The 18,365-nt window shown below is 40.6% G+C and overlaps 1 protein-coding gene across 6 annotated transcripts in view; it reads left to right on the forward strand.

Moving 5' to 3' along the window:
* Positions 1-17,640, forward strand: part of SYNJ1 (synaptojanin 1) — a 97,567-nt gene extending 79,927 nt beyond the window's left edge. For 4 of the 6 annotated variants that reach the window (XM_074996872.1, XM_074996891.1, XM_074996881.1 and 1 more), the window contains 4 exons: positions 409-479; positions 5,543-5,651; positions 10,288-10,508; positions 14,504-17,640. In XM_074996872.1, the coding sequence (XP_074852973.1) occupies positions 409-479; positions 5,543-5,651; positions 10,288-10,508; positions 14,504-15,352 (1,250 nt within the window). In that variant the 3' untranslated portion in view covers positions 15,353-17,640. Of the gene's footprint in view, positions 1-183; positions 314-408; positions 480-5,542; positions 5,652-10,287; positions 10,509-14,503 lie in introns of those variants that run through there. The other 2 variants (XM_074996909.1, XR_012645929.1) reach the window with 2 other exon arrangements.
* Positions 17,641-18,365: the final 725 nt, after the last annotated feature.

An 18,365-nucleotide genomic window follows, 5' to 3' on the forward strand; every position in this document is an offset into this window, starting at 1 on the left:
CTTGCTCTTTTTGAAGACCCTGCTGCCAAAGTTATTATCGAGTATGCTATACAGTAGGACAACTTCCCTCTCAGAGGAAGTCTTAATCCTAATATCAGTAACATAGGCAATATCTGCAGAAAGAGATCTCTCTCAAAGCTTTTTTAATCACTAATGCACTCCTGTTGTTCCCATTTCTGTTAGTGATAACATACCATTATTGCATAATGTCAATTTGCACCTGATCTGTCAATGAAAATCTCATTTGTGACTGATTTTTCTTCATGCTTCAAAGTTCCAAAAAGTCCTGGAACACAAAGAAAAGATAACTTAGGTAATACGGATCAATGTTTTGCATGAATTATATTACAGAAAATTTCAACTTAGAAATGTGTCCTAAATGAATGATCTCTGATGGCTTTGTTGCAGTTCGTAATCAGCCTCCACCTCCAGCTGGATTCACTACTACAGGAACTTCTGCATATAGTGCAGCCAGACCGGTAGGCGTTCAAACTTTACATTACTTTTCCTTCTGAAGTTTTTATGCTGTTTTACTTTGTTGATGTTTTTTTCTTAGGAATTATGGTGTAGATGAGAGATCTGTAAAACCGAGTAGAGGTTGAGCTTCTCTCGTCTAGTGCCCTCAGGACCTAACTGGGGCTGTTCGTGAGAATTTGCCAGACAGCGGGAGGTCATATTGCCTAGCAGCATTACCAACACTTCCACTGTCTACTGGGCTCTGAGGGGTAGATTACACCTAAATAACAGCACAGAAGACTGAGAGACAGGACTGGTGTTTGGCAACAGACTTCATGGGGCCAGGGGAAACACAGCCACATCCATGATAGATGGTCACCTGGCTAACTAAAATCATGCCAGATTATGAAGTTTTCTTTGTCAAATAAGTGTGATTACAGTTTATGGCCACTGTGACAGGACTTGGCTGTTCAGTCCCATTCACCAGGAGCAAATACATTTTCCAAGACTTGCACATGGGGCAAAACGTAAAGGCTTTAGAGTCTGTGGCAAAGGCAGACTTCACAGCTGTGAGGGAGTGGTGGGATCAGTATTAGAATGGTAAAGGCCCTTCATGAGCTGAAAAGAGGCTACCTCAGGTCAGCTAGGGATGCCTGAGCTCAGTTAAGAGCTGCCTGTGACCTTTTAAAAGCTCCTCTTTTGGGGAGAGAAGTGGTGAGATGAGAGACAACTTGTAGAGGGGATAAAAGGCTCCTGGGTGAGGAAAGCTTCTGTCCTCCCAGCAACCAGGCAAACTGCCTTGTGTAGGGAAGAACCAGCACCCACATGGCAGCATGCCAGAGAGAGGGCAGGGAAAAGATATCCCCTTGTTTTTATGTGAAATTGGTTGGTTGGGCTGAAGAGTACTACTCCTTGAACTTACTCTGAAGCCCACCTTGTAAATATCAGGGGAGTGGGGAGAACCCCAGCGAAGATCAGAACCTCTCTTTAATAGAACTAATTCACTTCAGGTTCCTCCACCTCCACCACCTCGCCCTACCAAAAAGGGAAAACCCCAAGTCCAGTAAGGCAAAGGAGGTGCCTTGTCACAACATATACCTTTTACTGAAAAGACTACTAAGAAGAAATGACTGTCTGCAAATATCAGAGACAATTGTTTGAAGCTTTGCTGGTGCTTTTCACAAAATATCCTAGGAGGGCCCTGCATAGTATTTATTTATAGTATGTCCTGAGACACTAATTAGGGCATTTCTGCATGGTAGGATAATGTACATTGTGGTAGTGTGACTTGTAAAGCACACTCACAATTTGTGCATTAAATGGTTCATGTAGAGTCTGTTCATGTGCACTAGTGAATTTTTAGGTAGTATTGTTTTAAGCAGGGCTATGTTAAGCGTATTGAAGAACTGGTAGTATATTAATGCACTTCAGACATCACACATTACTCTACTGTGCAGATATGATCTTAGTGTGCATAAGTTTTGTGGGAAGCACTGAAGGGGACTGTTGCCTTTACAGTGAATAGGCTAACTTTGTTCTTTAGCTCCATAGTTTTCTTCCATTGTCAGTATAGGACATGAATTCAATAGCCTGCTACCACGTAAGATCTTGTGAACATAAGAATGGCCATGCTGGGTCAGACTAAAGGTCCATCTAGGCCAGTGTTCTGTGTCAACAAGGGCCAGTGAGTAGCGGGATGAACAGAACAGGCAATCATCAAATGATCCATCCCTGGCCCATATTCCCAGCTTTTGGCAAATAGCAGACAGAGACGCCATCCCAGTCTATCCTGTTTAATAGCCATTGCTCTTCAGTCAGAATCCTGCCTTCTAGGCAAGTGGTGATTAGTTCTGAGATCTCTTCAATCCACATGGCTTGATTGCCTAGCTGCTGATCAGGAGAACGATGTATAAGCATCTTTGCCATTGAGGCCAACTCTTTGTTAGCTGCAAGGTTGAATCAGAGTCATCTACCCTCAACAAAACCAGAAATGTGGACACCGCATTATGGACCATCTTCGTACCTCCTAAGCTAGCAAGAAGGCAAAGACCTTGCCAATAGAAAGCAGAGATTATTTTATATCTACAGTTGTTCTTGGACCACTCCTACTGAAACAGCCTTCCTGCTGCCTCAGACCTCACTGACTTACTAGTCAAGTAAGGATATTGAGTTACTTTTTCAGCAATCTGGCCTTCGTTATTCAACCACAAATGGTGAGCTGGCTGTTTTTCATTTCTGAGGAAACAGACACAGTTTGAGACATGGGAATACACTCGTCCCTCATTTAACGAGTACTTTACTTACAAGTACTCACTAAAATGAGTGACGGACACACTTACCATTGTTCACTATGCAAGTGAACTTCCCCCTGCTTATATGAACCAGCCATGGGTCACTGGCCAGGGCATGGGAATACCTGCCGCCCCGTGGCTAGCTCAGCTACAGCTGTGGGGTCCCTGGCTCGTTTCTTGTGAATGAACCCCATCTACATGGCTGTTTTGACTTTTGAAAACAGCTCTTCCAGAAGCTAGATACTGTGGGAGTATGCAAATGAGTCATGAGATATTTAAATCTGGAGATCATTTGCATTTCCAATTGGCCGTATTTGCATGCCCCTTCTGAAGGGGAGGGGCAGCGTAGACGTATCTAGAGTGGTTTTTAGTCTTCATTTCAGTCTTCATTTCTAGTCTCTTCTATCCCAGTTCAGAGGAGCTTGTATGGGCTTATTAAGGAAAACAATTTTCTTTTACAGATCTTGGAGCTATCATCTTAAACATCCAAAGGAAAAAGTGAACGTGATTTTCTGGATAGGTTTTATTCTGATCATTTGTTTTTCAAAAACTACCTTTGGGATTTTAGGGTGTGGGTTTCTGTTTTGCCATTTGGCAGTCAAAAGGAAAAAAGCTCTGCATAGTTGGTTTTCTATTTTGATTTGTGTGTTTTTTATGCTTGGTAACTTAAAGCATTTAAGAAATCATGAAGTGAATTTAACCCCACTATACTGTACCATGACCATTCAATCTAGTACAGTAAACTCTTCCATATCCGCCATGCAGTCATCTGGAATTCTCAAATAACTGGCATTATAACATGTACATTTTAGCTATGTTTCCCCATAAGTACAGTATATTTGCTGTATTTATTTGTATTTATTTTCACTAAAGTGTAAGTTTACACTGTACAATACTGCTGTTATTGGTAAATAAAGTCCTCTGCATATATTTTTGTTTCTTAATATCTAATCTTGTTTTTCTTCAGTGTTATGCATTGCTAGATATACCTCTCTATTATCCAGAATATTTCACTATCCAGCAACCTCCTGGTCCCAGGGCTGCCTGATATGAAAGAGTTTATTGTAAATTTTTTAAATCTAGTAAATGTATTAGGCTATGAAGGCCTCTTTTTTTTTTTTTTTTTAAAGACACAGTATGAAGAATTATGCATGCAGGTTTTGTTCCAAAAAAATCCATGAGCATTTTTCACTGCTGTTAAATCTCACAGTGGAATTGGCAACCATGGATAAACTGGGGATGGAAAACCTTTGGTTTACAGGATCATTTGTTTTCTTCTGGTATCCATTTGTGGCAGTATGACTCATATACCACGCAGTTTATAATTTGTGTTCATTCAGATTAAATTCCTATTTGGAATTAGTTTCATATTGCACCTTCAATATGGTATTCTGCAAGGTCATCAAAAAAGGAGGCAATCCAATATCTAGGATATTTACTGCCACTATTTGGTTAAGCCAGAATGAATTTTTGCCTGGAGAGAGTGTACCCACATGTGAGATTTACAAACATGGGTTCTAAAGAATGTCTCATGTCAAATGAGCATAACATCTTCTGTACTACAAATCGCAGGTTTTCAGGGCATGGAATGCATTATGAGTTTGTAAAGGGCTCCATAAACTTTTATAGTGTTATGTAAATGACTTGCATGAAGGCCTGTTAGGCCTTTTCCATCCCAAGTACAGTAAACCCTTGAAATACGTGCCATCGAGTTGTGTGTGTCTTGGGTCAATGTGAATGCTGCCCCTGACAGGAGCGGGAAACCTGTTTCCCTGCTGCCGTCAGAGACTGCAGCCTGACTCTTGGCTGCCACCCCAGACAGGAGTGGTTTCCCAGTCCTGGGAGTGGCAGGGAGCTGGGAACCAGGCAGAAGCCTGACTTCCCTTCACTTGCAGAGCCAGGCTGCCCCTGGTTCCCAACTCACCTCCACTGTCTGGAGCCAGGAAACTGACTGAGGCTGCTGCCCTAGTCAGTTTCCTGGCTCTGCAAAGGGAGGGGAGCTGGGAGCCAGGCTGCTGCCTGGTTCCCAACTGCTTGTGGGACCCAGGAAATTGATCAATTCATGTCTGGTCTGTTTCCCAGGTCCCCCAAATGGCAGGGGGCTGGGAACTAAGCGGCAACCTGGTTCATACTGGCCTGTTCTGGTGGAGACTGGAAAACTGACCAGCCAGGAGCACATGCTGGTCAGTTTCCCAAGTCTCGCAGCAGGGAGACAGGAACCAGGCTTCACCCTGGTTCCCAGCTCCTAGGCACTCTAGGATCCAGGAAACTGACTAGCCCTGATAGGCTTGTCAGTTTCCTGGCTCCTGCAAGCCCAAGAGAGCCAGGAACCAGACAGCAGCCTGGTTCCTGTCTCCCCACGACTTGTGCAAAAATTTGAGTTATGTGGGGGTTGCAGGAACATAATCCCCACGTAACTTGAGGGTTTGCTGTATCTTTTGATTCCAGAAAATGGTGATTCTTCATTTCTGTCCTCTCTTGCTTCAGAGTAGAAACAACCTCTGAGTTGTTTTCAGCTCCACCAAATTTTTGTTGAGAATTCACCAATTCTGAAAAAACTACTACTGCTTTCATACATTTATTGAGACTCCAGCTTCCTTGGGTAAAAGATCATCTTCCTGGTATGTTTCTAGAATTCTGAGAACAGTAGGGCTTCCGGTCTATGTCTGGGGGCCCTTGACACTGCTGCAATACAAAAAAAAAAACAAAAACTCATTGCCAGTCATTCAGCAGGAGATAACTTCCACTCCAGAAGTGCAGCTAAAGTGTTTTATTCTCACCAATTATTATTTCAGACTGTTCCACCCCGAGTAGGAGTTATAAGCGCACCACTAAGCAACGTCCGTCCATCTGTGGGGAGACTAACACCGGAAACCCACACCAAGCCAGCTGAACCAGCAAGAGGTAAGAACAGATCGAAAGGTTTTATGGTAGTGAATGTTTAAAATAGAGAGAGAGGCAGTTCTAACAAAATGAAGTTTCAAAAGCACAAGTGATTTAGGAGTACACGAACAATTGACTTTCAAAGTGACCACTGTCAGCCTCCATCTTAAAGTAACAAAACTGTCTTAAATCTGTATTGTATTGTATTTGGAGTGTGAAGCTGTGCAACACTGATTCTGTGTGTGGTGTCTATGGATTCTTCACTATAGGTGTGTTTGAGTTGTTCCAGGCCACAGGCTGGAAATTTTTCCAGCAGCGACCGGGTGGGCCACCTACACATCACAGCTGTCTCGTAGGTTTTGTGCCTTAATGTATCGTGTGCATAGCCTGACCCGCTTCAGTTCTTTCTCTACCACCCTTGGTTGCAGGTGACACCACACAATGCTGTCCTCCTTGTGTCTAAATGACAAGTTAGAGTTTCTAGTTAGTTTAGTTATTCAAAATCCCCTAAATAGTTAAGCTGTGTCTTGGTGGGAGAGAGAGCTCAGTGGTTTGAGCATTGGCCTGCTTAAACCCAGGGTTATGAGCTCAGTCCTTGAGGAGGCTATTTAGGGATCTGGGGCAATTAGATTTAAAAAAAAGGGATGGTGCTTGGTCCTGCTAACAGGTCAGGGGACTAGACTTGATGAACTCCCAAGGTCCCTCCCAGTTCTTTGGGATGTGTATCTCTTGCTATATATAATTAATCCCTCAGTAGTAATGTGCAGAGCATCCAGGCTGCAATCTTCAGGAATCCCAAAGGAGCTACAAGTTAAGGTGGAGGCCCTACCCTTTGATAGGAACCCATTGTTCTCTTCAAAAACAGATGAGGTCCTTCACACTCTTGGGCCACACTCCGTACACCACAAGCCAAGTGTGGTCACTACATGCCATACCAGGGACCCAGAGAACCTACTTTCCATCGCCAGCCACAGAGGCACTTTGACTCTGACAGATCCAAACAAAAATCACAAAGAAGGAGACCATCTCAGAGCCAGGCATCATCCAACCAGCTACCTAAGCAGCAGTTTTGAAGGCTTGGTGGACATCCCCAACTCAAAACCAACCAAGTGCTGTCACAAAACCAACAAACCTTTGGCCATCATTTATGCCCATAAAACCATGCCTGAGTGTCCATAACAATGGACCAGTTGGTACTGGAAATTGTACAGGCAGGATATACCATACCCTTCCTTACTGTGCCTTATACCTCCCCGCTTCCCCGTGCCTCTTTAGGGGCCCCTCTCATGAGCAACTTTCACAACAAGAGGTAACTCACCTCCAACTTAATGCCAGGTGAGCCAGTGTTGACCCCACACGGAGGGAAGGGCTTCTACTCCAACCATTTCCTCATGCAGAAGAAGAGTTGGGGGGGGGGTCTGTCTAGCACCTTCAAAAACTGAACAAACTCCTACAGAAACAAAGGTTCAAGTGCTTACCCTCACTACCATCATTCCAGCACTAAACAAGGGGGACTGGTTTGCAGCCCTTGACCTTCAAGGTGCATGTTTTCTAGGCCCACAAGGATTTTCTCAGATTCACAGTTAAGCCACAACCGCTGCTAGTATCGAATTCTACCCTTTGGCCTCTGTATAGCTTCCCGAGTTTTCTCCAAAACACTCGAAGTAGTAGTCACACCTGAGATGACAGGATTATGACCTTCCCCTGTCAAGACAATTGTCTTATAAAGAGCTCTACAAACACCAAGACGACAAACATTGTTCACAAAACTGGGAGCTCTTCCAAACACTGGACTTCTGATAAACAAAAGTCCACCCTTGAGCTAACTCGGTGCATGGAGTTTATCGGACCCCTATTAGACTCCGCCCAGGCCAAAGCATTTCTGCCACAACGGATCACCACACTAGCCATGCTCATAAACACCGTGACTGTCCCCACACTTAAATACTGATGTGCCTCAAAATCCCGGGACACAGGGTGGTGACTGCGTATGTGGTCAAATATGTCAGACTCCACATGTGCTGTCTACAGAGGTTTGCGATGGCATACGTACCCACAATGCACAGTCTAAACAGATGAGTTGCAGTGCTGAACAACATCTTAGCCTACATACAATGGTGAACAGTCCCAACAAATATCTTTTCAGGCATTCCTTTTTTACCAGAAAACCCCTTCTACAGACACTACAACACACATGTTGCTCCTTGGCTGGGGTGCTCATCTCCAACAACACACAGCGCAGAGCAGGTGGGCACTCTGAGACCCACCTTCACATCAACCTCCTAGAACTCAGAGTGGTATGCCAGGCATGCCAACACTTCTGCGCACTCATACGGAACAGAACAATACACATACTTACTGACAACATGACATGCATGTTTTACATCAACAGGCAAGGTGGAGCCCAATCTCATTCCCTGTGTACAGAAGCTATCCATTTGTGGAACTGGTACTCCTACCCCAATAAACTACAGCCTCTTTCTTATTGAGAATACAGAACACCATCGTAGACACCAGCGGGGTCCATAGCTGCTATGGGGCCTGGATCTGTGCCCTGGAAGGGCAGGCCAAAGGCAGAAGGGGCAAGGCCTATGGTATCTGGTCTTCAGCGCTGCGGTTCTGGGCATGCTCCCCTGCCCCCAACCCACTCTCTCTCCCTCGCTCCTTCTTAGCTTCAAAGAGCTCTGGAGCTCCTGCCACCACTACTTCCAAAGTAGTAGCAGCAGTGGTGGGAAATGCCGGGCCCCAGGGCAACTGCCCTCTTTGCCCCCTCCAGGGGGCCTAGCAGGCATATTAAGTCTCCACTGTTCAGAGGACTGGAAGTGGGTGATACATGACATCCTAATCACCATCTTCTGCAAATGGGGACAGCCACAAATAAACCTGTTGGCATCCCTAAAGAACTACAAATGTACCCTCTCCTGTTTCAGAGCAGGACTAGCACAGGGGTTTGTCTGGTACTCTTTCCTAACCCCTGGAACGAAAAGCTACTCTGTGCGTTCCCACCAATATGTGATCCCTTGAGTAATCGACAAAACATGCACAGACAATGCACACATCGTTCTGAGCATCCTGACATGGCCCAGACAGACATGGTTCCCTTACCCCTCTCGCCTTGCACTGTCTTCTGCAACCTCTCCCATAGTGTCTGGGCCTTCCCTCACAGAACAAAGACCCGTTGCTGCATCTGCAACCGGAGACATTTCACCTCAAAGCATGGCTCCTCTGTGGTTCCAAGAGGAGGTGGTAACCTGGTCAGAGCATGAAACATATTCTCTTAAACCACAGATGATCCATAAGAAGAAACACTGTTAAAAGTGGAAAAGATTTTTCATCTGGTGCCTGGACAAAAAAGTTAACCTGAATGAAGCACCCAGCTACTCACTCTGAACTACCTTTGTGAAGTGAGAGAGTCAGGTATAGCCCTGGCCTCATTTAAGGTCCACCTGGAGGCCATACCCACATTTCATGAACACAGTGATCTCTCTTCCATCTAAGCATGTCCACTCACCAGAGGGTTCCTGGAGGATATTCAGAATGTGTACCCTCCAATCAGACAGGCCATCCCAACGTGGGATCTTAAACCAAATCCTCGAAACCCTCACCCAGACACCCTTCAAACCTGTAGCCACTTGCTGACTATCACATTTATCCATCACTGCTAGTAGCTATAACTTTGGTCAGAAAAGTCAGTGAGATCAGAGCACTCATGGCTGAGTCTCTGTATGCTATGTTCACTAAGGATACAGTCATAATACAACCACACCAAGTCTTCTTACCAAAGGTAGCCACCTCCTTGTACATCAGTCAACCTATACATTTTTTAGTTTTCTACCTGAAACCTCGCCAGGACCAGCAGGAAGCAACCCTGCACTCTTTGGCATCCAGTGAGTGGTGAGTGGCCTTCTGCATAGACAGAACAAATTTATTTTGGAAATCACAGCTGCTATTCACATCTATAGCAGAATGTTCAAAGGGAACAGTGATCGCAACACAATGCTTATCCAAGTGGATCTCCACATGTATACACACTGCTATACTCCCCAGGATAAAACACCCCTTTCTAACCTAAGAGCTCACTCCACCCAAGCCATGGCATTATTGATAGCCTTCTACCTAGGTCTCCCCTTAGAAAATATCTGTGGAGTGGGTATATGGACCTCAGAGTGCAGTTTCACAAAACATGAAATCACGTCCAGGCCCATTCTGGATGCATCAGTTGGTCCAGCAGTGCTATCCTCCACTCTCAATATGGTAATCCAAATCCCACCTTCCACATGGTGGGGGCTGCTTGATAGTCACCTACAGGGGAGCTCCCACAGGTGACACCACTCAAAGAAGAAATAATAGTTACGCATCTTGTGCACACATGCATGATATGTTAAGTCACGAATGCCAAGAGACACCTATGGTTTGTTCCTGGCCCAACCAACCACTGCTGGAAAAATCTCTGATCTTTGGTGCCAGGATGGCCAGAGACCTTCAGTGGAGCACTCCTAGGGACACACATGTCGAAGAACCAGTGTTAGTGCACAAGTTGAGTAACTTCTTTTTGTGTTTGACCTTGGTTATCTAGATGCTTATTTTATTAATCATTTTATGGAGAAAACATCCTGAATATGTTTCTAATGATTTACATTTTAAAATGTATTTGTAGGGTCGCCTTTGCTTCCTGAACCACTGAAGCCTCAGACCATAGTTCCTATTCAACCCACTACTCAGCCACCATCGGTTCAAAAAATGCAGGAGCCTCTTATACCGATGACCTTGCATACATCTCAGGCAACTCCACAGACTCTGGAAGCACCACCACAGCCACCTCCCCGGAGCAGGTCATCCCACAGCTTGCCTTCAGTATCTGTTCCTGCACAACAGCAAGTGAGTGTGCATTTGGATATTTTAGTATTGTACTTTAACATGATAGAGCACAGGGAAGCCCCAAGAACACAAAAAGTGCCATTAATGATTAAACTTCTGATACCTAAACTGACTAGCACAACACAGCAGAAAGATAACACTTAGATAATTCAGTATTGTCCGTATATACTGAATACGCAAACCTTGAATATCATTTTTTTAATTTCTTGAACATTTTTAATGTTGATGAAATTATCTACATATAAATTGAATGTTCTTACATCTTGTCATGTAACAGAAGAATTGTAATCATGTACCTTATGTTTAAAAAAAAAAAAAGGGGGGGGGGCGGTTCCAAAACAATGCATTTCACAAAAACACAAATTCTAGCTTACAATCTAGACAACTCCATGAGAAATTTCTTAGGAAAAAGCATCTATATAAATCTTGCACAGAAATACGTGGAGTTTCATACTGGAACTAATTATTTTCAAGGTGGGAATGCTGAATGTACTTTTAACTCATGTACATTTATTACATGGTGTTCATTAAAATGTACAATCTACCAAAATAACTTGAAATTTAAATTCAGTAGCATTGAATGCTCTGTTCTGTGTGTTAGCTGAAGTATTAGTAAAAAAACAAATCCTTTGTTTATGAAAAGCAACAGTTTTTAGACATTTATTTTAAAAATGTATACATTGTAAAGGAGTTTTGGATTGAAAATATTAAGTTGAAGTGCAAATCTTTTGAAGGTCTATGGGCTGGAGCCCATCCTCTGATGAATGGTTATGAGCTATCATTCATCTGAAAAGCTACAACCTGGGCTGGCTAATGGGGTCGCTGTGCTTCCAGAAGGTCCAAGGCCTCAGGTGGAAGGGGTGGGGCTGCCTGGGGCTCCAATCCCTGCCTTGGTAAGAGCAATGGCAGCCTGAATCCCCAGGCCCTTGTAAATCGCTGAGCCCTTGGGCCATTGCCACCCCCTCATCAGAACCCCTGCTGACAGCTCTGGTTCTCCTTACAAAATAAACTGCTCTAAAATATTTTGTGTGTAAAATTACGTTTTCTGATGGGATGTGAAATTTAGATGTTACAGGCCTTCTCTAACAAAATACCTATGTGAATGGACCTCCGTACCAACAGTTTTCAGGCTCAGGACCTTGGTGTTGTACATTTATTCATAATTAGAAGTTGACAGTGAAGAAACGAGTGCTTGGAAAAAGTCTTGAAAAATAATCATAGTCTGCCACATACCATGTGCTAACATCAAAGTAATATCTGGCTTAAGTTATCCAGGTCGTTGAGTCTTCGTGATCAAATCTATAAAGTCTGTTGTTCCAGTTGTAGTTCTACTTGAGCAAAATTTGAAAATCGAATATACAGGTTGTTAAGCCCACTGATATTCTCCTATCTGTTGTATGTATCCATAATTTTAGGCATGTTTTTCTTCACATGTACTACAGTATTTAGAACATTTTGGATAATAGGGTTTATTGAGCTGGAGGGGTACCTTGCATTTTCCCTCTAATATTTTCCTTTGATGTCTTGTTTTTGTTTTCCTTTCACAAGCAGGAGCAACCATCAGGGTAACAGGTATCTGACTACTTACCAATCTTGTATGTGATCTCCATCTCTTCTAGCAGAAAAGATGTATGAGTCGTCTTCTGCTTCATACATCTGCAGCCTCATCCACATTTAAAAATTACTTGTCCACATACTAAAATAACTGTCATGCCATAAAGTTTGCTTTTTCCTTTCTAAGTAGATGAATGTTTACAGGAGTCTCTTAGCTGTATTTGCACTTAGCACTACAGTGAAAATTTGACTTCAGCATCTTTTATGAACCAATTAAAGCTTTATACAGCTTGTTTATTTTGTAAAACAAAATGGGCTTTAGAAGTAATATGTACCATCACTTCAAATTTAGTCTCAATGCAGCTTTCTGGAAGTTCCATCATGAGAAACATATTTTACTTTTTCAAAATCTAATCAGTAGAGTAGCTGTCATCCTTGGAAGTAAAATATGTAATCCTCGCCTCAGTATAAAAAATGCAGTCTTTATGTGTCAATCACCATAAAAAATTTGTTATAAAGAACATTCGGACCAACACTTCTTAATATATCTAGTTAAAATTAAAAAGTAATTGTGTTGTAGTAGTTTTTGGACTTCATACATTTAAATTACTTGCTTGATCAATATGGGACTCAAGCAAACTAGTTGACTTACATTCCTTTTTATAAATAACAAGCAGTCGTGTAGCACCTGAAAGAGTAACATATTTATTAAGTAATGAGCTTTTGTGGGTCAGACCCACTTCAGGTTCCATCAAATTCCCCTCTGAGACTATTCATTTTATAGTTACTTTACCTTTTTTCTATATTCCTCATGAAAATTATTATATGTATATAAAGTCTAATGTTATATTTTTTCCAAGTTACTCCTGCAATTTATGCATAGTGTAGCTCAAGATGCATTATTATTTATTAACAAACTGATACCTGCATTAGGCCAGATCTAAATTAGAAACATTTGCAGAGAGAGTAATGTCAGCTGAGCTGGGCGATTTGCCAGCACAGATACTTTGCAGACAAAATTTCTAGTCTAAAAGTGTTTGGTTTTGCTGGTACAACTTATTTTGATTGCTGCATATTAAGTATGTATGCTTTATAAACAATCCTCAGGAGTCAGAACAGCCTGAAAGTAATTACAGTAAATAAATAACATTGAGGTGGTAAGATAAACTATAGTTTCTTTGTAAGCTAAATTTTAGTTGAGAGTTGCAATTACTGTCCTAGTTCAACAAAACTTTAACAAAAGAATTTTCGTGTTGAAAATTCCAAATTAAGGCTGACATAGCTATATTAAAGCTGATAGAGTTGCCTATGAATTTGAGAATATCAACAATTATTTTACCTTAGACATCATTTGTTTACTTTAGCTAATTGTGGAGCATAAAACTACCTATCATAAGCAAAATGATTAACAAACCTCATATTTGCAAAAGCAACGAGGGGCCCTGTGGCACCTTACAGACTAACAGAAATGTATGAGCATAAGCTTTCGTGGGCAAAGACCCACTTCGTCAGATGCAGACCTGCATCTGACGAAGTGGGTCTTTGCCCACGAAAGCTTATGCTCATACATTTCTGTTAGTCTGTAAGGTGCCACAGGGCCCCTCGTTGCTTTTGCAAATCCAGACTAACACGGCTACCCCTCTGATACTTAAATCTCATATTTGAACATTTTAAAATAGTGTTAGAGAAAACATGAAAATTATACTTGTAAATACTTGGTCACTCAAGATTATAAAAACAAGAATTTCTTAAGTTTTTAAAAGATGAGAAAGTTGCATGGAGAAAATTATTATTCTCCTTTGGTCATATTCTAAACAATGATATTGTGCAATTTAAAAAAAATGTATGTGGGCAGGGTTTGAAAGGCTGGTGATCATCACTTTGTATGCAAAGAACCAAGTGCCTTAATTTAGGCTTTTTTTAAAGTAAAGTATATACTAATAACACTAATTTTTCACTCATTGTGATACTTAAATATTGTGTAATATCACCCATTTTATAAACTATGAATAAACAATGACCCCAATGCACTTAAAACCTTTTTATGCTGTTATCAGTTGTTTAGAATATACCATATTTGCCCGAGTTCTTCAAACGCTAAAGTGTAAGTTTTATCATTTATTAAATGTGGCATACAGTAGTGCTTTGATTCAGATAGTTGCATGAAATGTATTCAAGTTGCATCAGTAAATAAGAAAATTTTATATTTAGAATAACTAAAGGTACATCTTTGTGCACTTAGCAAATAGGCTTTTTAAAAGAATGTTGTCTAGAAAACAGTCGTTGTGTACATTGTATGCATTATAATTACATTACATAAAGGCTTTTGTTTAAGCCGCAAAACTTCTGTTCTTGCTATAGGAACAATGAGAAATGGGAAAAAGTCAGGATCTTAAAAGTGAACTGAAATGCTTCTACTGACCACCTTGTTTTCTTTACAGATTAAAGCAAATGAAGTCAATGCCATTAAACTTGAAACACAGTTAAACAATGACCCTTTTGAAGATCTGTCATTTAATCTGCTTGCTGCATCAAAGGTTCAGACATCTGTTCGAACGTCACCTGTTCCAACTTCAAACCAACAGGAGTTGATTTGGTTGCCTTCTGCAATACAAAGCAATGTCAACACTTTGAATACTGTAAATTGCATGTCAGCAATGTCTCCTGTTCCAACCTACAGCAGATCCCGGGAACATGTACGCAGCTCTCCAAATTTATTGGTTACGAGACTGAACAGCACAAATCCTTTCACTGGAAGAACTGTTAATGCTGGAAATCCATTTAGAACTGAAACCCAAGAACCTGAAGTAACTTCACAGCTTTTAATACAAAGGCCTGCTGCTTATAACCCTCTCCCTTCTCTAAATCCTCCAAATCCTAATAGAGTCAAGCCTACTTTCTCTGTCAGTGCTTTTGAAGACAATTTTTGTTTGCAAAGTAAATCTTCAATAGTGCAAAATGCAAAACCAAAAGGATGGATAACATTTGAGGAAGAGGACTTCAGTATAAAACTAAAGACATCCTCTGAATTTGTGACAGGATTCGAGAGAGTCAGTTCAAAGAAACCTACTGGTTTTCCAGATTTAGTGGGCACTGAACCAGATATATTTCCTGGCTCAGACTTTACCTTTGATAATGACTGGAATTCTACTGATTCCTTCTATATGCTGCCAGCAAGAAGACTGCCTGCACCTCCTATACCATCAAGAATAACCCCCTCCATATCCCCAGCAGATCATATTGCCTTGACACATAAAGTGTCACCCACACAAGATTTTACAGAAAGATAGACATTCTAAAATACAAGAGATTTTAAGTTTGTAGATGTATCCCAAAGAATAATTGGGCATTGAGGTTATTCTGTGTGCAGTAATTTATTGTCTGATGCACTGAATCTTAACTCTATTCATAGCAACCACTGTTCATGTACATATTTTGAATGTGTATATATGGTAGTGCACAAAAGAATTGTCCACAATTACTTTACATTTAGGTGTAATTATATTGAAAGGGTTAGTTAATAATTGTAATAGAATGTGCAACACTTTCAGAAATTAGTTTTTTCTTATGAAGCACTTTTGTTTCTGTTCTTCTCAGAGGAATTTCAGAATGCTCAAGAGATTTCCAGCTGTTAAACCCCAACAGTCCTCTTTTACTGTCTTGTAACTGATATTTATAAGTATTTACCAAAGAGCAGCCAAAGTTGAATCAGAATATTGAATGTGGACAGGTACTATTTAGAAAGTAATTTATATCCGAGGTTATGGAGATTTGTAAGGCTTAATTATATTTAAATTTAGGCACAAACTAAAATAGTTACTTTCAAAATACAAACAAGACCTCATATTAATATAGTAAATATTAAATTGTTGAATTTTTGTGTCAAGTAATTGCCACCCTAGACAACCATAAATATTATTGTGGCGTATTTATTAATGTAAACTTAGAATAACTATTTAGTATTTAGTTTCATTTATTCATCACTCTCTCAAAGGCTTTTTTCCCAGAAATTGGAAACTACTCATATTACAAAAAAAGCCTTTCCATTCTCCCTTAAAAATAAATTTGTCATCATTTTTGGCTTTGATTTTTAAAAAGAGATTACCCCCATAGAGAACAACATATTTCAGTTACTTTATCTCTTACTATCTCATTTTGGTGTCCCAGTCATCCCAGAAATGTGTTTTGTCTTCCAATAAGATCTGGGTGAGGAAATGAGAAATTATGCTGAGACTTAAGGAGTGTGTTTTGGGCACCATTTTCCCAGTTTTGTCTGTTTTTACTGACTGCTGTTTTTGAGACCTTGCCATCAGAAGAGAAAGCAGAAGAGCAGCAACTGTCTGAGCTGAACAGTACTGTTCTGTCAGCCTTCTGAACATGCTAAATCAGCTTTCTCCCCTCCCAAAGAAACTATAAACGCCACTTGTGTAATGCTGCTTTGAAGTCAGTGGAGGCTACATCTTTTTTGCGTAGGATACTGTTGACGTGCAATTGATCATGTGTCCATGGTTTTCTGAAGTTCACAGTATTTGCATAAAATGTGGTATTTTGGTATCTTCATGCAATTTAAAATAACAGATTTATTTAGTAACACTTACATATGCTAAAGAAAAAGTAATGTTCCTTGCCATTCACAGTATCTTTTATAACATGACTTTTATATAAAAGTTGTATACATTCATCAAAAATTGAACGCATCAAAATGTTATGAAAGATAATGGCAATGAGCTACTATACAGACATGCACTTGCTGGCTTATCAGCAAATTATGCTAGTTTTGCGACATTTGTAAGTGAATCATAGTTGGCTAGCATTGTGTTTATAGCAGCAAAAGAACACGATAATGATATTATGCCTATATTCTCCAATATTATCAAAATAGTCCATACAGAAGTAATCAGCTCTTCCTTGAACAGTATAATTAGGAGATGCTGTTGGATATAAGTTACTGTAGTGAGTTTTATATTGTGCTTTTTCTGTCAGGTAATTAAAAAGTTCTTGTAAATTTTAAACACAGTACCTGTGATAAACTTTGTGCTTCGGTATGTGAATTGACTAGCTTAAACTGTGGCTATTAAAATCTGTGTGATTGGTGGTTTCGGTATACGGTTTTATATTAGCAAAACAATTTTGTTTTGGAAACTTTGCTTGTGCAAATTGCAGTTCTGTGATAAGTATGTTCCTTGATGAATATTTAATTACAGTGCTTACAAACCGCTATCTAAAATGTACTCAATATGCAGCACCTCAACACTTGTATGGTAATAAGGAGTTTGACAAAATACTGCACAAAAGAGGCTAAGAGATATGTAATGAATAGCTAGCCACTCTAATGTCTATTACTGGACATAATTACTAGCAAAAATACTAAAATACTGCGAATTTAAATTAAAAATGCTAAACATATTTTCATGGTGTTCCCCATACTAAATTGCTCTGTAATGTCTAATTATATTGATTGTGGCACACAATATATGACTGTATAGTTTACAAAACTGCAGTATTAAAACTTGGTGTCATTCAGCATTTCGTACCTATGCTGTGAAATGCAGAGATGTGTTGAAGTAAATACGCCTGTCTTTAAGAAGTTTATCTTAATTCATTCTTATTTTAGGTATTTACATGATACCTCATAATGTGTTTATTCTCAAAAATACCCCCTGGAGGTAGGAAACTACTGTTATTTCCACTTCACAATTGGAGAGCAGCAGCACAGATAGTAAATGATTCTACCAAGGTCACACAGGAAGCCTGAGGCAAAGCAGAGTTGGATCTTGGACCAGATCTACGCTACAGTCATATTGGTGTAACAGCATTGCTCGCTGGTGTGATGAACTACCTTGATGAAATAAGTCCTCCCATTGGCATAGTAGCATCTTCCTTAAAGCACTTAAAGTGGCACAGCTGTCCTGTGGTCTTGCTGCACTCGAGGACAAGTCTCTTTTGTCCACAGTCCCAAGCTAGCATCCAAACCACAGGGCTATTCTTCCTCTCCTAAATTAAAGGGTAATACTGACCACAGAGACCCAAGATCCCTTCTGCTGCTGCTGCTGCTTTTTAGCTGAACCAAAGGATAAGCAGCTTCCATTGCTGCTGTTTCCTCTACTTGTCAATCAACAGAAACACACTGTCCTCACTAAATGACCCCTTTGCCATCAAATCATACTTCCATTATATTACATTTCCCATTCAAAGTGACTTGATAACTTCCAAGCCTCCTTTCTGGACTTTACTGCTAAAACTTATAGTTATTTTCTCAGAATCTTAGTCACAGTACTTTTTACGTGTGGCTAATTGTCACAG

The sequence above is a fragment of the Carettochelys insculpta genome, chromosome 1 (genome assembly GCF_033958435.1).
Source record: "Carettochelys insculpta isolate YL-2023 chromosome 1, ASM3395843v1, whole genome shotgun sequence".
Taxonomy (NCBI): domain Eukaryota; kingdom Metazoa; phylum Chordata; order Testudines; family Carettochelyidae; genus Carettochelys; species Carettochelys insculpta.